General features: G+C 43.8%; 1 protein-coding gene and 1 non-coding gene across 3 annotated transcripts in view; one reads left to right on the forward strand and one right to left on the reverse strand.

Moving 5' to 3' along the window:
- Positions 1–12337: 12337 nt before the first annotated feature.
- Positions 12338–12409, reverse strand: Trnad-guc (transfer RNA aspartic acid (anticodon GUC)). Its single transcript has one exon. It is a non-coding gene; the product is annotated as a tRNA-Asp (tRNA).
- A 356-nt stretch (positions 12410–12765) lies between these two features.
- Lta4h (leukotriene A4 hydrolase) overlaps positions 12766–23371 on the forward strand; it is a 31822-nt gene continuing 21216 nt past the window's right edge. Inside the window, exons 1-3 of one of the 2 annotated variants that reach the window (XM_055627811.1) lie at positions 12766–13009; positions 19159–19289; positions 19507–19627. In XM_055627811.1, the coding sequence (XP_055483786.1) occupies positions 12851–13009; positions 19159–19289; positions 19507–19627 (411 nt within the window). In that variant the 5' untranslated portion in view covers positions 12766–12850. The remainder of the gene's footprint in view (positions 13010–19158; positions 19290–19506; positions 19628–23371) is intronic. The other variant, XM_055627810.1, reaches the window with a different exon arrangement.

Genomic DNA, 23371 nt, shown 5'->3' on the forward strand with positions numbered 1-23371 from the left:
AAGAGGGTGGCACAACATTGGTGAAAAAAAGACATAATGCCAAACTGTAAAAGGACACTTGCTCACAGCAAAAGAGCAGAGGAAAAAAAAAAGCCTAGAGTGCCTGTATGACCATGGTTGAAACGCCACTCTTGTTGGGTCACATGTTTCAGTAGTAAGGCTAGAGTGCCTGACCTCACATAGTGAAAGCTCTGTGTGTGCTGGTTAGGGGATTTTGGGGAGTAAGTTCTAAGGAGTAGGTGGATCTGCAAAGGTTGAATCGGTGAACCTTGGACACTAAGTATTTGCACACATAGGTGTCCAGAAAGGTCACAATCTGGGCTATTAAGGAGCAACACTAGGAAGGTGATTATGGAGAAGGAGACTGGGGACAAAAGTGAGACAACAGGCTGCAGGAACAGCTTCTCTGGAAGGGAGAGAAGGCCAGGTCTGGGGGACTCCGTGGAAGTCTGTGGTTTCATCCACAGGGTCCAAAGCCTCAGACGGAAGGGGTAAGTTTTCTTTTCCTCTTTTTGAGAACTCTTGCACAGTACAGTGAGTAGAACTCAGAGCTAAGTGCTGTGCATTGCGATGTCACTGGAAGGGTGGACCAGGAGTGTTCTCATACCAGAGGATGTCAGATGTCGGAGGTGATGAGAGAGAAGGTTTGGTTATCTCTGTTTGGTCATTCCAAGTTATACTAAATACATAAATACCAAATAAATATATATGTTAAATATATATTTAACATGCCTGTAATCCCAGCACTCAGAAGGCAGAGGCAGGTGGATCTCTGAGTTCAAGGCCAGACTGGTCTACAAAGCAAGTCCAGGATAGCCAGGACAACACAGAGAAACCCTGTCTCAATAAATCAGAGGGGGGGGAGAAGAGAGAGAGAGAGAGATCTATGTGAAAAAGAGAAAGGCCAGGCAGCTGGAGGTTGGGGAGGGAGCATTCAGTCAGCTCTATGCTTGTCCTGCATGCAGGAGAACCTGGGCTTAATCCAGAACTCAAAAGCCTAGGCATTGTGACACATATTTGTCGCCTGAACTGGGTGGGGAGAGGCATAGATAAGCAAATCCCTGGATTATTCACTGACCCACAGATGTTCCCTATTAGGCAAGCTCCAGGGTAGTGAGTTAGATGGATGGCATTGAAAGAATGATATCAGAGGTTGACCCCTGGCCTTCACAGTGCATGCAAACACACACACACACACAGAGAGAGAGAGAGAGAGAGAGAGAGAGAGAGAGAGACAGTGACACAGAGAGAGAGAGAGCTGACTGGATTAGGGTTTTTGTTGTTTTCCAGGGCTTCACGATTGCCAGGCAAGTTCTTGGCCACTGACCTAGCCCTCCTGGGTTCCTTGCGTGAGTTGGTTCTACTCTGTATCAAGTAAGAGAGGCTGTTAGTGAGAAATGACAAAATTGTGCTTCCTCAACTGTGGACTTGTAGATGAGAAGGACACGTAGGAGGAAACCCTTCACTGTGGGTATTCATCCATATAAACACATCATGGGCAAGCAGGAAGCAACTGCCCTGTGGACAAGAAAAGCTGGTCTCAAAGCCAACCAACACCCCACAGAAATCCTACAGCGGCTGGTCAAACCCTCCTCATGTTTCAGGTGCTTGGGATGAAATAGCCCTGGATAATTATCAGGAAATCCAAAGGGGAGCTGAAATCTCTGAGTCACATCAATGCTGGTAGAGCTGAGCTTGACGGCAGGCACACCTAGAAAAGAAGCGGAAGCAACGGGGAAGAGTGGAGACCTACAGCTGTAACAGCCTTTCCCCTATAACCTGACAATAGCTGCTGCCTTTAAGGTTGCCTCTGCCCAAGCCAGGCAGCTGATGCATTTGTAGAAGAATGCTCTTGAATGGTGAAGCAGGCCCAGTGGAAAATGTCCAGACACAGGTTCTATAGGGTTTGGTATCAGCTCAGAACCCCTAAGACCAAGTTCTCAGCACAAAGGAAATTTGTTTGCCCCAGAGAGACAGAGATCAGGGAATAGGAGACAAAGACAGGAGGTAAAGGATGAGGGTGAAGGAAAAGGAAGCAAGGGAGAGGGAAAAGGGGTTTTGTCCCAGAATAGGACAAAGGACTACCTCTGGATAGAGAGACGACAGACATGGCCTCTAGGTAAATGACAGTTTATAAAGGTAAATGTTAGGATGAGGTGTTTAATTTAACTTGAGCATGTTAATTAGGTGAGCCAAAGGGGCCTTTTGATCGCTGGACATCAAAACTTTGATAGCTGTCTCTTGGCAGTCAGCCTCAGGAGGAGGAAGTGGCCGATAAGGGAACAGACCTTTCATGGCTAGCTCTAGGATGGATTTTAGTAAGGCAGAGGGACTGGGAGAAGGGCAGGGCCTGCCAAGGCCATGTTTGCCAGGCTCGGGGCTAGCCAGAGCCCCTCCTGGAGCTGTCCAGTCTCCAAAGCTCCACATCAACATCTGGTTACAGTCTGTTCACCAAAAGACCTACGGAATGCCCATGGGAACACGAGTCACAGTAACCCCGGGTCTGAAGCGGGGTATGTCCACACAGCAGTGAGAAAGCCGTCTAGACCTGGACACAGCAATATGGAAGAATCCCACAACATAACATTCAGCTGAAGGAGCTAAGTGTGGAACGTATAGACGATGCACTTCCACTTCTATAAAAGAAATATCAACAGCAAAATAGGTCAAAGTGGTATATGCAAATCACAGACAGCATTAGCCTCAGGGAGCGAGATTTAAAGCAGCCAGAAAAGAACGTAAGGAGAGGATCTAGTAGGTGCTATTTTTTTTTTCGTGAGTGCTAATAGTATCATTATGCCCACCTTAAATTTCAGGGGACAACCCCGAGTAAAGCAGTGAATATTAGAATAATTAGAACCTTGGAGCCGGAGAGATGGCTCAGCAGTTAAGAGCACTGGCTGCTCTTCCAGAGGTCCTGTGTTCAATCCCCAGCAACCACATGACAGCTCATAGCTGTCTGTAACCCCAGTTCTGTGGGCCCTGACACCCTCACACAGACAGACATACAGACAAAACACCACTGTATGTAAGTAAATAAACAAATACAGAGAGCGACCAGATTCTCATATAAAATCTCATTCGTCCACCCATTTACCAATTTGTTCATTCATTGAACAGCTCAAAGAGCATGTCTCTCTAGAAGGGGAGACCGCTTGACTGTTTGGATGTGGAAAGCACACTAGTGTGACAGTGGAACACTGATGCAGATGTCCAGTGCAGTGGGTTTCCCAGAATGAGTCCTGACCTAGCTCTGCAACGAAATGTCCTCCCAGTTCCCAAAGTAACCTTTGAGCAGCTTCATACCCACACAAGTCACCGGGGGATCTGAAGTGAAGATTCCAGTTTTCTGAGACCTTCAATTCTGTTGTTTTATTTTGTTTGTTTTTATTTTTGTTTGAGACGAGGTTTCTCTGTGTAGCCTTGACTGTCCTGCACTCTCTTTGCAGACCAGGCTGGCCTCGAACTCACAGAGATCCACCTGCCTCTGCCTCCCAGAGTGCTGGGGTGCACCACCACCACCCAGCTGAGAGCTTCCCTTCTAATGAGGCTCCTCCACAGTGATACCGCTGGTCCTCTTCTACACTTTGTGTGGGGAAAGAAAGTGACCTGTGAGCAGAGAAGGGCACCCTGACAGCCTGTTTTGTTCAGGTTGGCACCTCAGCAGCAGTCAGGCAGAGGAAGGAGGCAAGCCTGTGTGGGAGATTGCAACCCCACCCTCTGTGAGCACGGTGAGGGGAGCAGCCGGTGGCTGGGAGGAGGTCATTTCCACCGGTTTACAGAGTTGGCAGAATGCTGTCTCCGTGCATTTCTGACTTCCCCAAGTCCCCAAGCCTTCTCTTCATGTGAAGAGACTGGAGATGTGCATGTAAGTGCACAAAATGGAGGAAATGAGTGAGGATTGCCTCAACTGTTTTGTAAGTTCAACACAAGAACGGTAGTTGAGACAGTTTCTCCTCTTTTCTCACACATCTAAGGAAAGAACTGAAGCTCATATTCTAGCCCAGAAGTTCTCAGCCTTCTATTGCTGAGATCCTTTAATACAGTTCCTTATATTGTGGTGACACCCCTAGGCATAAAATTATTTGTGTTGCTACTTCATAACTGTAATTTTGCCACTGTCGTGAGTCATAACGTAACTAACTCTCTGTGTCTTCCCTATGGTCTTAGGCAACCCCAATGGTTGACCACAGGGAGTCGCGACCCACAGGTTGAGAACCAGCGCTCTAGGCCCGCCTCGGAGAGATCAGAAGCCTAGTAGGGAAAGAGAAGACTCTTGCTAAGGCTGGGAGGAAAGGTTGTCAGGTCAGGCTGAAGGAAGAACAAGGTGCTGGCCTCAGGCAACTTCAAGTTATCTGGGTCAGCTGGGGTAAGGGAAGGCCCCAAGGTAGGTGTGTAAACAGGAAGCTGCCACTGTTTCCTTCCCTTTGTGGTTTGGGGTCTAGTTCATTTTTTTCTCCACATCAATACATTTTTTTGAACTAAAAAGGTAAATATATTAATTCACATCAAAATTCCAAAAGGCTTTAGAGGTTCTTCTGCTGGAATAGCCACTCTTTGCCTCTGGCCTTTTAGCCAGAAAAAGACTTTCTCTTTCTCCCAAGCGAATGCCGCTATGAGTTTCTTAAGACTCTTTCTAGAAACATTGTTTTTTTGTTTTGGTAGGTATGGGCAAATGCATTTTCTTCTCGCCTTGCACGTAGAACAGCAGACCATCCGTAATCATTTTGCCTTGTTCTGGCCATATCAGGTTACTAACTCTGACCCTATCTTTTGACCTCATTTGTGGATCACCCTCCTCACTTTCATATCCCTAATGTCCCTTCCTTCCCCGGCTTATACACTCTGCTGCCAAATCACACCCAGGCAACTGTAGCTGACTACACACAATTCCTATGACGCTGGCCTGGCTCAGTTGACACCTATGACAAAGGAAGGCCCTACAGGGTCCTTTAGAGGTGCTCTGAATGCAAACTATCCACCCAGCTTCAATTCCTCTTTCACACAGACGTCTTACCATCGCTCTGTCTTCTTGTAACCTTCTCAGCCTCATTCGTCTCTCAGCTCCTTGACTGATGAGCTTGCATCCTACATGAGACAAGGACGTCTCCAAATCGTCTTCAGTTCACTTACACTTGCGTCTGCACCGCGCTCTGCCTCCACTCTTGTCCCTTTGGGTAAAGTACTATCTTCTGGCTAAAGCCACCTTCTTCTCTTGTAGCCTGGATTCCAGCCTCTGATGGCCAAGGAGACATCATCCAGCTTTTCCCCGCACTTCATGCTCAGTAATCCGGTATCTACTGAATATTCCCAGCAGCCAACCAATATGCTTTTATTTCTTCCATCTCAGAAATCCTTCTCTTGAGCTCGCTCTTCTCTTCAGCTATGATCCCATTCTTTCCCCTGATAACCTCTACAACAAAATTCTTCAGCACACAGAGATCTGTTTTCTGTTGCCTCCATTCTTCTTGAACCTTCTTCAGTTAGATTTTCATGGCCCCAACTCTACTGGCTATGCCTCAAACTACCCTGGTTGGGCAGTGTCAGTGACTTTCACATTGCTAAACCCAACAACAGTCAGGGCTCAGCCCTTATCTTATTTACTGAGCTGCAGCATTTGACACAGCTGATAGCTCCTTTCTTGAAATGATCTGCCTGTCCTATAGGAGGGGTATTTCCCCTACATCTCTGTGGCTACTTTTCTCTCGTCTGCCCTCTCCATGCTCATCTCCCCAACTCACATCTATAGCCCACCCCAGCTTTTCCTCAGGACTCCACACAGTCTGTGTAAAACAACTACACTGAAATAAGAAAATAGTTTATTCTCAGGGAATATGAGTGACCATTCTCTAGAACACGAACTTGGGTTACGAATGATGTTTCTTCCATGGAAGAAGTCATGGAAGCCGTACAGGTCACAAAAGAAAGTGGGTGAGACTGTTGCATGGGGTGACCACAGTGAAGCAGGGAACTTTCTTCTGTAGGATTCAGAGGTCCTTAAAGCAGGGGACCTTTCTTGTTTGTTTCTGCCTGCACTTATTTATTTATCACTTATATGTGTCTGAGCGCATATATGCCTGTGTACCACTTGCATGCCAGGTGCCCTCAGAGGCCAGAAGAGGGTGCAGGCTCCGTGGAAGTGGAATTACAGACGCTTGTGGGCTACCATGTGGGTGCCAGGGATCAAACCTAGGTCCTCTGGAAGTGCTTGTAACTGCTGAGCCATCTCTCCAGTCCCCTTTACTTATTTTTGAGACAGACATTTTGTCTGTCAACTTTCAATCCCCCTGTCTCAGCTCCCTGGAAGTGCTGTTGACTATCACATGTCCCCAAGCTTAGCAAACACAAAAACCTTCCTAGGATCAAGATGTTATCTGAGGCCAGAGGTCCAGCAGTCTTCAGATACATTCAAAGAATTTTTGTCTAGTAGTCACAAAAAAAATGCTACACCAGATACAGGATTTGACAGTAAGCAGTCGCTGAAACAGGCTAAAGAAAGTCCAAGATAACTGACCACTGGATCTGCAACATTCCTCCTCACTACTGTCACTACGTTCCAATCGGTGAAGTCATCTTGAAACTCTTGAACACACAGAGACTTTCAGTTCTCACACGTCCAACTTACTCAGCATCTCCCCTCAGATGATCAACTGACACCTGAAATTTACCACGTAAAAGGTGGAACCCCACCCAAGCCTACTTTCCCAACAGCCCTCACCCCCATCTTGGTTAATCAAATTACAGCCTCCTGGTTTCTTAAGCCGAAAGTCTTGACCTCAGCCTGGCTCCTCCCCTTCTCTTATAGCCCATTTTTGATCTGAGCAGAAATCCTATCAGCTCTGCTTTGAAAACGCACATTGGATTTGATTACACTTTCTCGATGCTGCTCGTAACTGCAGTCCAAGCCGCCATGGTTTCTCACTTCAGAATGGTTCCCTCTACTCTGTCTTTATAATTATCAGTAAAGTGCTACAAAATGGAAATAGAAGACATGTTTGTCAAAAAAAAAAAAAAAAAAAAGAGAGAGAGAGAAAAAGACAAAGGGAAGGTGGTATTAAAATTTCATGTTTTTTTTTCTTGCCAATACCTCTCAATGCATACCCCCTTCAATCTTATATGCTGCCAGAGAAAAGTGTTTTATAAAACATGAGAGAAGAAAATTGTGAGTTGTCTTAAATTTAATAGCAAAGGCTGGTGTAAGAGGGTCAGATGGAGAGACCAGTAAGACAGACAGCTAACACCATTCATCCCAGAAAAGGCTGGTCCACATTCCTGAGTGTCCGATAAGCATTGGCTTAAATATCTGTCTCTTGTCTCCAGGGAAACTTGTCAGAACTCTAACTCAGGCCAACCCACAAGACCAAGCCCTTAACTTGTCAGTGACCTAATTATCCCTCAGATCTTATCCCCAGGAACTCTCATAATATGCTGTCCTACCCTTCTTGTCTACAGCTGATGTAAGTTAGGCATAAACTTGTGCTTTCCTTATTAAAACGCTCTCGTCCAGGCAGTGGTGGTGCATGCCTTTAATCAAAGCACTTGGGAGGCAGAGGCAGGCAAGTCTCTGTGAGTTCAAGGCCAGCCTGTTCTAGAGTGAGTTCCAGGACATCCAAGGCTGTCAAGGGAAACCCAGTCTCGAAAAAACAAACAAACAAATAAAACGCTCTCGTCTCTTGGGTCTGTTTGAATATATTCCCAGCTGCTCTCTACCCTTGCTGCTAGAAGTTGTGAAGTTGTCTCAGAATCTAGCCCATTTCTTGTTAGAAGCTACTGGTCTCTAATCCCTTTCAATTCAGAGATGCCTCAGTGAGTTGATATTTAGAAACAGGAGCGCCTAGCCACACATATTAGCCGAGTCCCTTAGCATCGCCTTCTTGTTTTAATTACTCATTTATTTTTATTTTATGTGCATTGGTATTTTTTGCCTGCATGTGAATCTGTATGAAGATGTTGGAACTCCTGCAGCTGGAGTTACAGGCAGTTGTGAGCCGCCATGTGGGTGCTGGGAACTGAATCTGGCTCTGTCTGGAAGAGCAGCCAGTGCTCTATGACTGCGGAGCTACCTCTCCAGCCCCTCTTAGGATCATCTTAACAGCCCTCTCCTGGTGTACAGGACTCCCTCAAGCCATGCTCCTGCATCTTCTCTTCAGTTCACCTCCCAGGCAGGTCTGCCTTACATAGTTCTCATATGGCTAACTACCCAGAGTTGCTAGCCGGGGAATTTCCAGGAAGGATTTGGAGACTGGAAAGAGGCGGAAATGTTGTTGAAAAGATAAAGCATGAAGGGAAATAGCTTTAGGCTAAGGCTAGCATGCAGGAGGGAACAGGCAGGTACAGTCAGAGGCATAGAGCATAGGAGGTAAGGGAGAAGGAGGAGCCTGGAAAGGCAAACAGGAACTAGATGCAAAGGCCTCTGGCCAGAATTCTGTCGTTCAGTGATCAGAAACATTTGTACTGAACAAGTAGAATTGTTGGGTCTCAACTTCCAGGTTTATATTGATTGTTCAATCTCTGTCACATAGAGTACGAAGCTGAGTGACTTAAATAGCATGGGGATAAATCAGGGTATGCATTTCTGCAAGAAAGAGGCAGGAGGCATCTCAGTGAGATTTCCTCAGAGGATGACCAGACTATATAAGGCAGAAAGCCGCTGTGTTCAGTTGCTGACCTGATCTTGAAGAACGTCCAAGTGAGAAATCCAGATGTACTGGCAGAGCTTTCCACATCAAATCTAAGCAAACCAGGGTTCTCAACTCTGAAAAAAAATCAAATGCAAAAATAGCAACCTGTACCATTACAGAACAACGACCTTGAACATGAAACAAGTCTCATCTTTTATTCCTTTGATATAATTTTCATTCAAAAAATCTGAAAAGCACCCAACATATTAGCTGTATATGTTGTAGACTGTGAGTGATGGGTCATTCTTTAATGCCAAAGGGCTCTTTATAAACAAATATTACTCTCATCCGCTAAATCTCTTGGATTGTGCTATAACATGAATATGAAGTGTCTTTCCTAAAGGGTCCTGGTTTGGAAGCTTGTTCTCCAGCTGGTAGTACTGTTTTGGGGAGCTCTGGAAACTTTAGAAGGTGGGGTGTAGGGAGGAATTAGGTACATGGGATGTCTTGTCCTTTCTGTCTTTCTCTGTTTCCTGCTGGCCGTGAAATAAACAGCCTCCTCCTCCACAAAGCGTTTGCTGCCTTGATCTTCTGTGTAAGTTCACAGAGTCAAGCACCCAGGGACTGAACCCTCTGAAACCATAAGCCAACATAAATCTCTTCTTCTTTAAGTTGTTCTCTGGTTTTACAGTCATGGTGATGAAAAGAAACTAATACAAACTCCATGCCAAAGCATTACAGCATGTCTACACTGGTGAAATCTTGTAATGTTTGTTATTTTCATTATTGTTGTTTGTCCTTCAGATATGAATGAATTTTATTTTGATCAAATATATCCCCCAGTGCACCTCCAACTCTTACCAAGTCTCTCCTTCTTCCTCCTCTCCCAACTTTATATTCCACTGTGTCCAACTAGTGTTGCTTGTATGTAAGTGGCTGTTTACTGTAGCACAGGGTACCCCTGAAGCAAAACAGCTTTCTCTCCCTGAGATCTTGAAATATTTAAGCAAGGAAGTGAGATCACTAGATATCAAAGAGAAGACTAGTCTGATAAAGAACATTTTCACTAGCCCATAATAAAATGATAACAAACTGACTGACACTGGCTGGTAAACAGAAAATCAGTTTTCTCCAGTGGAGTCTCACTGGATATATCAACCACACATTGGGCAAGCCCTCCCAAGGAGTAGTTGGTCAACATCAAACAAACTCAAAGGTATTTTTTTGTGGACTTTTTGTTGCATTTTGCTTTGTTTTGGCTTTCTTTGTTTAATTTTAATTTTTGTGGGTTTTCTTGTGGTTTGTTTTTATTTCTTTGTTGTTGTTTTAAAGAAAAAGAGAAAAAAGAACCTGAAGTTGGGTGAGGAAGAAGCTGGCCAGGACCTGGGAGGAAATGGAGGAGCAGAAACATGATCAAAATATATTATATGAAAATTTTTTCAATTAAATCAGTATACCCCACACCCAAATAATAACAAACTGACAGCCACGGGCAAGCGCTGGAGTGAAACTGTTGAACTTACAGCAGCTAGGAAAAGCTCTTGGCAAAGAATGAGTCCCTCTGAATGACAGACTATCCCAAAATAACAATTGTCTTAAACAAATAAATTTATTTCTCTCTCAAAAGAAATCTGAAGCAATATACAGAGGGGTTCCACAGTCCTAGCAATGTGGCCAGTTATAGTTCATGGCTTCTCCTATTCTCTCTCTCTCTCTCTCTCTCCCTTTCTCAGCACACAATTGCAAGCTCATATTATAATATGCAATTAGAGCTGACAGAATAGTGTTTTGTTGTTGTTGTTTTTGTGAATGATACTTCATAGACACCAAACTTGACAATCTGCTTATGTTCCATTGGTCAGAAATTAATTGCAAGGCCTAAATGCAAAGAAAATGCAAGTAGTCATGTGTCCAGCTAAATGCCTTCTACTAGGGGTGAAAAGAGATAGATTTGAGGCAACTAATATGCACATCAAACCAAACACAGCCCAGAGAGGAAAGAGAAAGGTATATTACGGATACTGGGCAGTTGTGGTGCACGCCTTTAATTCCAGCACTCGGGAGGCAGAGGTGTTGTAGGTTCAAGAATAGCTGAACACTGGCCACTGGAACACCAGACTCAGGTTGATGGAAGTTTATTGAGCAAGGAACAAAGACTGATCAGCCAGGGACATAATCTGGACTCGGGAGCCTGACTGTGACACTGGTCTATTTCTGAGGCAGGTTTTTAATACAAAAGACTGTAACCAGGTAACAACCAGGTAATCAGGTGTAGGAAGTAGGGTGTGGGGCAGGGGAGTGGGTGAGAGGGGCAGGGACAGTATTATGTCATTTTGGCTAGCTAAACATAATAATTTTTGTTCCAGGTGTATTGTATTGTATCTAGGTAACTAGACAAAGCACTTTAATTAGCTGGAATTTAGGATGGGGAGCTCTTGAGGGCTTTCCAGCTTCCTGGGAGTAAGGAACATAGCAGGACATTGTGGTCTGTGGTCTTAACTCTTACAGAACACACATTCATCTTTAACTCAAGCAGAACATGCATTTATCATCTATTGTTTTATTCTAAGCAGCAAGTACTGAACTATTGAATTGTATCCTGGCCTCAGGCACATATGGCCTGAGAACTTAAACTTAATTTCACCTTAAAATCAAATGGAGACTTGGAGGCCAAAATGGCTTCTGCCATGTTAACGCCAACAGCAGGTGTTAACAGAGGAGCTACAGCCACTCTAAGAACTAAAGTAGTTCTCAGCAGCGAGGCTGCAGACATCAGGTGATTAAGCAGATTACAACAGAGGCAGGCAGATCTCTGAGGAGAGGCTAGCCTGCCCCACAGAGAGCATTCCAGGACAGACAGCCAGGGCTACACGGAGAAATTCTGATAAGTGGCTGAGGGATTTAGGTTAGATAGTCAGATTTTGGATACCTGGAATTGTTCTTTACCCCAACGTGCTGTTTCCACCCCTGCCTCCGTTCCTGCTGTTTTCCCTGCGCCTCCTCCTCTCCTTGTGTCTTTCAGGTCCCATCTCAGATGGGATCTGAGATCTACCCTTCATTATGTTACTCCTGACCCTCCCCCAAAGAGGTATACCTGTCCCTCCAGAATTGCGTGCATTGTGCTAAGCACCGGGCCATCGCAGCCTCTGGGAGCGGAGTGTACATTAATCACTGGTTTGGATGGAGATCTCCCTCCCCTCAGCTCCTTTCTAGGCAGCCTAGTGTGGCAGAGTGCACTTACATCTGCAAGTTTTCCTGAGTGTTTGCAGAAAGTCTACGTGAAGCAAGAGAAGAAAATGAGAAGTCTTCGTCCTCTTTTAGGGAAGTGGTAGGAGAGTTGAACTTTCCGGTCTTTCAAAATTTGCAGTGTTTGCAATGTTCCAGTCCCTTTTCGGGGATTAAGCTGGTATGGCCTGCTTTGCTGACACGTTGTTTCTCATTTCTCAGGTCTTCTTAAAAGTTGTTTAAAATTAAATTGCCAGGCATCTTTCAACCCTCCTTTGCCTTTTACAGTAGGCGGAGCTGAGCCAGATGGACTATGGTTCTATTGCCATTGTGGCCAGCGCACATTTCATAATTTGTTTCTTAGTTGTTCACGGTGTTTCACTGTTAAACAACATAGGATATAAGAGAACCAAGAACAGCTTCAACAATCTGATCACTAATATTAAGTAACGAACAAAAATAAGCCGAAGGAAGAAAAAGGTTCTATGTGCCTCCCCGTCGGGGAATCGAACCCCGGTCTCCCGCGTGACAGGCGGGGATACTCACCACTATACTAACGAGGAATTGCACAGTACAGCTGCTTCTGATAGACCTTTTATCTACTTTCGACCGCCCCGCCCTCAGGACGCGCAAACCGATGGGTTTTGGATTCTGTGGTGTCAAGGCTTCTACTGCAGCTGACATGAACTAAAATGAAAGTATTCCATCAGCGGCCTCCACGCCACTTTTCCCTTAACCCACCCTTGCCCTGCTGCAGCCGCCCCTCGGTTCCCCTCGCACCGCCCCCCAATCCCAGGCTGTCTAGCGCGAGCCTGGCCTGCTGCACCATGGGATTGGTAGTTCCGCCCTGCCCTCCACCAAGCTCCTCGGCGGCTGGGAGCCTCCCCTTCCCGGCGTGCACCGCGCCGCCTACCCTCTGCGCTTCCCTCTGTTCTCGTTCACCGAGAGAGTCTTGCGGCAGAGCGCCTGGGTGCTGGCTGTCCAGCGGCGGATCTCCCAGAACCATGCCCGAGGTCGCGGATACTTGCTCCTTGGCTTCTCCAGCCTCCGTCTGCCGAACGCAGCACCTCCACCTGCGCTGCAGCGTCGACTTCGCTCGCCGGGCGCTGACCGGGACCGCCGCGCTCACCGTCCAGTCCCAGGAGGATAATCTGCGCAGCCTGGTACGGGGGCGTGTGTGCAGCGCCACTTCTCCGGGTCGCTCTCCTCCCGCTTCTCGGCCCTGCTCCCCGCGGGCCCTGAGGTCGCTGACGCTCCCTGCGTGGCCCCTCCTCGGGCTTCTGCACCTCTTTGTCAGCTCCCGCACTCATCCCTTCCTCAGCCCCACTTTTGCATCTGCACCGTTCTCCTTCACCCTCCACGTACGATGGTCTCCTCCCATTTTCCTGGGTGCATCCTAAGTGCCCCCTTCACGCCTCGCCCCTCACCCACTGCTGAGATGACCCGCCCCCCATCCCAGTTCCCAGCGCTTACTATCCCCACACCCCATGACCCTTTCTTCCTTGGCCCACGTCCCAAAACCCCCTGCCCAGGTCCCATGCTTTCCCAGCCGCTAGTGCACCGTCCTTACTCGGCAGTTTCACCCGACTCTCAGATCCCACATCCTGTGGTTCAAGCCTGGTAGGGTTTCTGCCCTTTCCACCCTGTTTCGAGGTTTCTAGTCTCTGCTTTCTAAGAATAGGTGCAACTCTTGCTCTTCAGGGCCCCTTCCCTCCTTTGCTTCTTATCACTATAACCTTCTAATACTTTAAGGAGAGACGGGACACTCCAGCTTTCTAAGGATGACCCAATACGGTTTTTAGTAAGTGCTTCCAAGGAGCAAGTCATTATTGCACTTAGGAAACATGTACTTCTATAAACTCCCTAACCATTTGAATAAAGAGTTGTTTAGAATCATGAACTATTCAACGACTTGATCTGTTCCACATGACCGATAGTCAGTGTTCTTGTATTTTTGGATGGTGCCAGGTTTGAACTTTTCCTTGAGGGGCTGAGGAGTCAGAATAGAGCGTTTAGAGAAAGGAGGACCATGAAAGGACCAGCTATTTTCAGCCTGCTAACCGGACCGTGTTTTGCAGCGTTGTATGTTATCTCTACACATCAGCAAGCAACTAGGGCTGGAATTTAGGAGTGAAATTAATCTAGTCAGTAACTGGGCAAATTAGAAATGTAGGTAAGAACAGTGATTTTTGCCTCTTAAAATAAATCTTTCATTGTTGTTGCTTGTTTGTTTGTAAAAAGAGCACTTAACTCATTGACTATATTGTCTTACAGGCAAAGAAGGTAGCTATTTTCTTATAGACTGCACTTTGGTCTTGAAGTACCTTACTTGCTATCTTTTATTGCAGGGGTAGCTTTGCCCCAGCCGGCAGAACGTTAGTCTTTGGATTCAGTTTCCTTTTATCAACGTGAATTTTGCTGGCTTATCACTGCTTCCTAAGACCTTACACTGCCCTTTGCTCTGTAGAAATAGAAAGCTACCTCTGCTCAAAAAGTAAGCAAGAGTTCCAAGGCTCAAGTTTTTAACAGGACGTCCCAACCTTAAAACTTATCTAAACTTCTCTGTTATCCTCATGTTCTTCGAAGCTACAGAAAAGTAACACTTTAAAAGTTTGATTTCTGGTTGGCATATCTGTTTAGGAAAGTGGCTGGAATTATAATGTTCCATTTTCTGCAGAAGAGGTTATTAGAGTACAAAGTAACATCTGTTGGTAATTGTTTGGCTTGTTTATGACAACAGCCTGAGGGCAAATGCTTAGTACTATTTATATTTATTTGAAGTTAACTTGCTTCTTTCCCTTAGTAGATTAGGAACCTCTTTCTTGAAGCAGAGTCTCTCTATAGCTCAGATTGGCCTTGAACCCAATATGTAACCCAGGCTGGTCTCAAATTTCTGATTCTTCTATCTCAAGCTCCTGAGTGCTGGGGTTATTGGCATGAGCCCCAACTCCTGGCTTACATTTAAGGTGGGAAGAAACTTTCTTTTCTTTCTGTAACTCAGATTCCTGGTGTAGTGCTTGGCATGCAGAGGTCTCAGAATTTGATTAATGGAACAAATTCAGTTAGAAAGCAGCACCTAAACTTAATATGGGCCCCATGGCTAACAGTGCTATCTGCACCCCAAAGGTCATCATGGGCTTCCACCGCTGGCTCTGGACCAGCACCGTGTGTCTCTGCCATTCTTGGAGTCTGTTATGGTTGGGCTAGTGGTCCTTCTAAGAGGACTGATTCCCACCTCTCAGAAATCCTTTTCCAGTTTTAGGTCACTTATCCTGAACCTTAGTATTAAGAATTTGTAACACCCCAGAATTTGTTTCTTACCTTAAGTTTCTCAGTTTTTGCTTGGGTGTTTCTCAGTTAGTGGCCCACAGGGTTTAGTGTCATGGTTGGCCTGTTGGGAATGGAGGGAGCCAGGCAATGAGTCTTTCTGCTGTACAGTCTCTGGGTGCCACTAAATACAATGGCTGAGCTGAAAAATCACATCAAGATAGTTTGGGGTTTTGATTTTGGTTTCATCCCAGATCCCCGTTTTTGTTTGTTTGTTTTCTCAAAGCAGTCTGTGGATAAGTTTAAAAAAAAAAAATAGAAAAAGAGTACAGAGGCATAAGCCTTTCTCTGTTCAAACCTCGTGTTACTTAGAAAGAACTTGAGCCAGGCAGTCGTGGTGTACACCTTTAATCTCAGCACTCAGGGGTCAGATGCAGGTGGATCTCAGAGTTTGAAGCCAGCCTGGTCTACAGAGTGAGTTCTAGGACAGCCAGGGCTACACAGAGAAACCCTGTCTTGAAACAAATCATAGGCAAGGATTGGCCACATAGCTTTGTAGTATAGGGTTTGCTTAGTATGTCTGACACCTTGGATTTGATCCTTAGGACCAGGGAAAAATAAAATTAAAATAATATACACAATATAGTAAGAGTTTTAAAAGCAGTCTAGAAGAAGCAAGTAAATGTAAGAGAATCAAGACATGGCATAGAGCTGGACCACACACAAAGAAGTGTGTTTTAATGTTGACATGGAACTTCCCAGCAGCCTATGCAAAAGGTGAAATGAATTGTGTATGTTGCGTGTCACCTGTTCAGGATTACAGAGCTTTTTGCATATTATCTACAGAGGAACACTGCGACATATAGTAAGTCACTTCCTCAGAATCTTCCTAGATATACAAGGCGGTTTCTTGTGTCGATGTAGGTAGCTTGGCATTGTGACTAGTCAGTGTTCAATAAATACTTGCTGAGGGGTCTAATTCTGACTCCTCAGCTACCCGCTTTCCTTTGTGTTCTTACTACAGTTTTTAATGACAGTGAGGTCAATAACGTGTGAAATTCTAAGGGGGGGGGTTACGATATTTGGAAATAAAGGTTGAAGTCTGGGATGGGCTCTGTAGCTTAAAATTGCATCTTCTATCTTGTTCTGGTTTAGAACTTGCTTCATGGGTAAATTGTCATCAAATGTTTTCAGATACTGAGCTAACCCATGGGGAGGCAAACCTTTAAACATCCTTATTCATAATATAATAGTGCAGTAGGCATTACCTGTGAGGGCAGGGCCAACTACTAACCAGGAGATCTTGAAGGCTTCGCAAACAGTAGTCATTATAATAACCAACTGTTTTGATGCTGAACAGATTTGAAAAGTTCAGGCAATATAGAAAATAGAATATGTTCCATTGGAAAAATAACCCAATTAATTCATCTTTTTTGTTTTAAAGTCCGTTACAAATATAGATATTCAAATTATATTCTTAAAATCAATTCCATGTTCAGAAAAAAAAAAAGATTAGATCATGAAGGGACAAAATCAATGATAATATATCATTATTAGTGAAATAATATATTCTAAATATGCAAGTGTGAGACGATGAGCCAGTTCTAGTTGAAGTAATAGGTGGTGTGCCACAAAAAAGCAATTTGAGAGAAATAATTGAGAGAAGGGAAATAGATAATACTCAGATAAAATTTAAACTATTCTCCCCCCCCCCTCAAATTTGGGGTGCCAGAGAAATGGAAATCAAGTCTAGAGACTGCCCCTGGGACATAGGTTGGCCTCATTCATTATGTAGCCAGGTTGACCTTGAACTTCTCAGACTCCTGCCTCTACTTCCCACGTGCTGGGATTGCAGGTGTGTGCCACCACCCCTGGTGCTTGTGGTGCTGGGGATGGGACCCAGGACTCCACATCATGGCAGGAAAGCACTCTACCAACTGAGCCACAGCTCCAGCCTTCCTGTGACATTCTGGGCTGGTCGTCCATTAGCTTAATTGAGGTCACTAGGGAGTGGCTGCTTCCAGCTTCCAGTCCCTTGGCTTATCAGGAACAAGAAAAAAGCTTTAGAAGGTGGAGACAGGAGACACAGTAGAGTTAGGACCGGTGGTGGTGGAGGTGGATAGAAAGAAAAGACCGCAGAAAGAAAGAAACCTTGACTGCAGGATTGGGAAGTGAGACCGGTTTGTGGATTGTGTCAAACATTTGGTATCTTGAGGAGTTCTAGTAAAAGAATATAGATGGCAGAGGAGGGAGCTGACTGAGGGGCCACAGTGGTGGCATCAGTTTTAGGAGCCTGAGTGAGGTGGTACTGCCTGGAGTGACGGGCAGTCACAGATGCCCAGTTGACAACATGAACCAAGGCTACACTGGCAAAGACTAGTAGAGCAGGGCGTGGTGGCATATCCCTCTAATCTCTGAGCGCACAGTAGGAGTGCTACACAGAAAGATTGAGAGTGCAAGGCCAGTCTGGCCTGCAAGGTGAGGCCCCATCTCAAAAAGCCAAGGGAGAGGAAGGAGCCTGGCCCGAATATGTGGGCATGAGCAAGAGAGAGAGGGTAAAGAATATTGCAAGAAAGTCCAGCAGCCCATGCTCACTTTGGGGTGTGCAAATATACAGGAGTTAAAGAGAAGGGAGGCAGAAGTGTAAAACAAGTCAGAGAACCGTTCCATGGGGAGTCAGAATCCAGCGTGGCATTTCTGCCAAGTGGCCAGGCCCACAAGAGCTAGAGTAGACAGGTCAAGTTACCAGAAAAGATCTTATGGACCAAGGAGATTTCCCTTCCAGTAGCCAAGGTGGTAGAAGCCAGTGAAGAGGAGGAGGCAAGTCACTGTGGAAGCAGCCATTTTAGATTGCCTTTAGTTTAAAAAAAAAAAAAAAATGAAGGAAAATAGAGCAGTTAGTGACTGGAAGAACAGAGTCCTCAAAGTACCTTGAGAAGCTTGTTTAGGCTGTTGTGAAACAGCTCAGTGAAATAGGAAAGTTGAAGATTCTAGAAAAAGAGCTTAGTTGGAGATGGTGAAAGCATCTGGTTTCCGGGGAGATTGCTGGGTTAGGAACTCAGACTTGCTGCCGCTGCTGCTGTCACTGCTGCTACTGCTGCCCAAGGCAGCTGCCCTGAATTGGCCATAGTAAGTAGGTATGGTTGCTCAGCCTTCTGCAGGCTCAGCTGGGCAGTGTTGCCTTCCAAAGTTGGCTTTTGTTTAGCTATTCAACAGTAGCTGTTCACGGTCTGCCTAGCTGGTGCCAAAGCTTGTTTCAGTTGGGGGTTTTACAGGAGAGTATACTGTAGGAGTTGAGCTCTGTGTTTTCTAGGAAAGACTGTGTAGTGAAATGTTAATATATTAAATTGAATCAGAGTGGAAGAAGTTTAAATCACAGGTGAAAATTTTTATAACAGAGAAATTAACATTTAACAGAATCAAAGACATTTTTACTTAAGTCCAAAACATATGTGATTGTCTCAGAGTTAATAATATATGCAAGTCCTAAAACTCTAAAATTTTCAGGTTCCTTAGAATTTTGAGAAATAAGGTTCCTTCACTATTGTTGACTCCTCGTTTTAGTTTCTTGCTGTGATAAGAATACCTTGACAAAAGCGACTATAAGGGATAAGGGTATTGTTCCATTATTACTGGAAAGTAAAGGCAGGAATTCAAAGCAGCAGTTACATCCAAGCAAAGAGCAGAGAGAATGAATGCATGCATGCTTACGTGTGCTCAGTCCCTTCTCTAACATTTATTCAGTTCTGGACCCAAACCTAGGGAATGATGCCACCCACAGTGGGCAGCTCTTCCCACCACAATTAACACAGTGAAGGTAATCCTCCCACAGACAAGTCCATAGGCCAAACTAATCCAGACAACCCCTTATTGAGATTCTCTTCCTAGATGAGTCTAGATTGTGTTCAGCTGACAATTAAAACTATCATACGCCTTTAATTCTTACTTTGCTCTCTATGAGTAACTAGTTTTATACTTACTGTAGTACACTACTCTCTACTATTTTTCTGATGCATGAAACTATTCTTATTTAATTTGATTTTAGACTTTGGATACAAAAGACCTTACAATAGAAAAGGTAGTGATCAATGGACAAGAAGTCAAATACACCCTCGGAGAAAGACAAGGTTACAAAGGGTCACCGATGGAAATCTCCCTTCCCATCGCTCTGAGCAAGTATGGATGCCATCCTTTTTTCATGAATGATTAATGGCAAAATTTATTTTAAAATAATTCAGACATCTTTCTTGTTTTTCTGTTTTTCTAATGTTTGTTTATGTGTAGCAATTGACGGTCACTTCTGTAATCTGTTTGCATTGGTGTTGACAGTAAAAAAAAAAAAAAGATAGATTCTTAAAATACTGAAGAAATGGAGTGCCTTTGTTTCATGCAGAAATCAAGAGGTTGTTATAGAAATCTCCTTTGAGACGTCTCCCAATTCCTCTGCTCTTCAGTGGCTCACTCCTGAACAGACTTCTGGGAAACAGCATCCGTATCTCTTCAGCCAGTGCCAGGTAAAAAGATGTGCAGAGGCTGACGGAAAATTCCCAACACGTGCAGCTCACTCTTTTGTTCATATTACATAAAACTATATATATTCTTGTTTGTATCTTGCTACTGATTCTGTTTTGGTTTTTTTTTTTTTTTTGTTTTTTTAGTCAGACTTCTTTGATTTGGAAACAACCTAGCTAAATTCAAGTATTTAGGACTTAATTATACTTAACTCCCCAAGCACCTACAGTACAACCTACCGTTGAGATGGGGGAACGCAATGAATGGCCCAAAAATGTGAAGAAAAATTAATAAACAAAAGTCATGCGTCTTGGTTGCAGAAAGGCTACTAGTGAAAAAGAGGACCCTATGAGGTTGGATTCCTGATTGCAAAATATATTAAGTATACTCTTAATGCGATGTGATTTCAAATACTTCTACTTTCCATTTTAAAGGTAGAGTTAAAATACTGTACAGTTAGTCTGTTACAAGCATTAATTCAAAACTTTTCCAAAGAAAGAAGTCCTAATTGCATTAATAATCCAATCAGTTATGATTGAAGAAAGCCCCTCATTAAACCTTTGCTCTGTTTCCAGGCATCGGATCAAGTACTTTGCGTGTTACTATGTTTAATTATCTTAATACCCCTGTGATAGTTTTTGTGTTTATCTCAGATTCCGTTTAAAATGTGCAAAGTAACAAAGCATGATTAAACATTCACTTTGTATGATACTGCTTGAAATATCTTTTTAATCTAAGAAAATTAATTGGAAGAGGACTGGGGCTGTAGCTTACTTGAAGCCTTGAGCTGGGTCCCCAGCGCCACATGAGCTGGCTGTGGTGCTGTGTCCGTGTGTTCCCAGCACTTGCTAAGTGTGTACAGGCAGGAGGATCAGCATACAAGGTTCTCCTTGGTTACGTAGCTAAATGGAGGCCAGCTTGGGCTACACGAGACCCTGTCTCAAAAACCAAACAGATAAGCATGTGCACACGTACCCCCACCCCCAAGAGAACAACCACTAACCCCCCCAGAAAGTGACTCGAAAATGATAAAAAGTTTTAGACAAGAATATACCAATTGTGTACCCTGTGGTGTTTCATAACAGCTGATTTTTAGTCAGTTTTTCTAATAGACTGTCCATAACGTAAAGTCAACAAGAAATGTTAAAGTGTGTAACTCTCAAAAACGTAAACTTTAAATAGATCATTCCAGGCTTTTTCTGGCAGTGGTATTTAAAGGACAGGAAACAGATTTCAGGTAGATTAAGAATCTGTTGCAATGGTTTGGAAATGTCTGAAATACTTTGAAATTCATGGAAAACAACATAACCTTGGTTAGTACACAGGAAGTTCATCTGCCTAATAATAAACAGGCAGTCTTTCGTAGCTTTTCTGAAAACCATTGAAAGTGTGAAACTAAGAAGTTTGCGTCTGTTATGTTTCCACTTTGTGTCCCAATAATTTTATGTCGCAGACAGATGAACTGGCGCGGATGAAACTGAGAGTGTATTTACACTGATGAACTTGCTTCTCTCTTCTGTGCTCATTGCTCAGTCCCAAGAGAACAGGAATAACTTACGAGGACGCTTTTGTTCATAAAAGGAGAAGGGAGTAATTCCCCTAAGACTGTGTCAGTCAGACAGAAATGCACATCAGGGCCTCGGGAGATGCTTTAGTCAGTAACGCACCTACTGCACAGGGCACGAAGATCTGACTTCAGATTCCCAGCATCCATGTAAAAGTTGGGGTAATGGCATGTATATGTAATCCGTACACTGGAACGGGGCAGGGTAGGAGAGAGGAATAAGGGTCCCTGGTTGTCACTGGCCAGTTTTGGCAGTCTTACAAAAACACTTCTGTGGTGTAGCGAATATGTGTAGAGAAAGCAAGCATGACTAAGGTCCTTCCCTGAAGAGTTGAAAGGGTGCAGCGGCCGTCAGCAGACATGAGTAACCAGCGCGAACCTACATCCTTCATGTATTGCTGCTTCTGCCCCTTTTCACTGTGCCTTTTAGACTCCAGTGAAACAATGTTAGATAAAATTTACTATTATTAGTTTATTCTTTATGTTTCAGTGTTTATACTGTCTCCGTATTGTACTTAGAATACACTATTTTATTTATTTTCCAGTTTATTTTGTCTTTGTTCAGCTGTATCTAGTCTGCTGGCAAACTCCTAATTTTAACTTACTTTTAAATTCTAAAATTTCTATGTATTTATTACTAGATATCCTACATCATTACCTGATAACATTCAGCTCAGCTCCCCACATCTTTCAAGCTTGGCTTTTATTTACTTGAAAATGACAAGTACTGGTTGTTTTACTGTATGTGTTTAGATAAAAATTTTTAAATATTTTTAATTTGGCATGTAATAACCGTACACATTTATAAAGCACACAGTGATATTTTAGTATCTCTGGACAGTGGGAAGTTTCTGGATTGGAATAATTTAGTTGATGAATCATATCAAGCATTTATCATTTCTTTGTATTGTGAATAACTGGAGGTAGGTAGGAGAAAGAACGGAGAGAGTAAAATTAATGATGCTGGGAAATAAATAGGACAAAGAACTTAAAAAAAAAAGTCGATGTCTGATAGTTACAATGCTGAAGTCTTCAATGACCTGCTTCCATGGTCTTGGCTCTCAACAATACTTAGTTTCCTGTTCTTCTCAACAGCCATTTTATATGTTTTCACTTAGGTTGTTGAAGCCTATCTCTATCACATTAAATGCAATTTACTCTTTTTCTTTCATCGCATATTAATTCAAAACAGCATCCAAATTTGCATTCAAGTACTGATGCTGAATTCTGTGACCAGCAAGCCTGCATAACACACAGGTTATTTACCCTTTCTGTTTTCAGTGTTATTTACCATTTAAAAAGAGACTTGTTAGTAATTATCTTCTGCGCTCCATGTGTGCAGGTAAAATGAAAGGTGAGTACGCTACATGTAATTAGGGCTACAGAAGTTTAATAAATATGTTTCTTTTCTGCTAATGAAAAAAAAAGGGTATCTGTTGCAGCTGCCTGGGACTAGGCAGATGTGACTTTGATTAATGTTTTCAGCTGTTGTCCACAGATATTTCCCAAGTTTTCCCAAGTTTGATTTACCCAGTAAGATGCATGTAAGAATCCTGTAGCATTGCCAGGCCACCTGTCCACAGCCTGGAGAGAAAGCTCAGACAGGGTTTTCCTGTCCTGCTTCAGGAGAAAGAAACAGTTACTTCATCTGTTGTACTTTATCTCAGTTATGTGTGTGTGTGTGTGTGTGTGTGTGTGTGTGTGTGTGTGTGTGTGTATGGAAGTGCTGGGATTAAAGGTATGTGCCATCATGCCTGGCATTTTCAAACTGTGTTTCAGTAGAGTCTTTTCAAATTTTTACCTTATTGTTATAATCATCTCATAATGTATAAGTTAGGTATCATTATGGCATTTTTTTTTTAAAACAAAATATGTTTTGTAGAGCCTGGGGGTTTTAAGGAAGCCCAGAATTTTTCACAGCTTCAGAGAGGGCTGTTAGTATGAAAACTCACTTAAGTACAGCACAGTGACCTAATGAAGCTTGGCTTCTTTGTTAGTAGTAATAGATCAGACACAGACAGCCTATAAAATTGCAGAGTCTGTGGCCATTCTTTGTTGGAACCATGTTTCCTACTCTAATGTGCCAGAGCATATAAGAATGAACCTGTAAAAAAAAAAAAAAAAGAGCCTGTGCAGACAGTCCTGAGCAATGCTGGTCTCCTTTTCCTTGTTTTTACTTTCT

This window comes from Psammomys obesus, unplaced genomic scaffold, assembly GCF_907164565.1.
Source record: "Psammomys obesus unplaced genomic scaffold, mPsaObe1.curated_primary_1811, whole genome shotgun sequence".
Taxonomy (NCBI): Eukaryota; Metazoa; Chordata; class Mammalia; order Rodentia; family Muridae; genus Psammomys; species Psammomys obesus.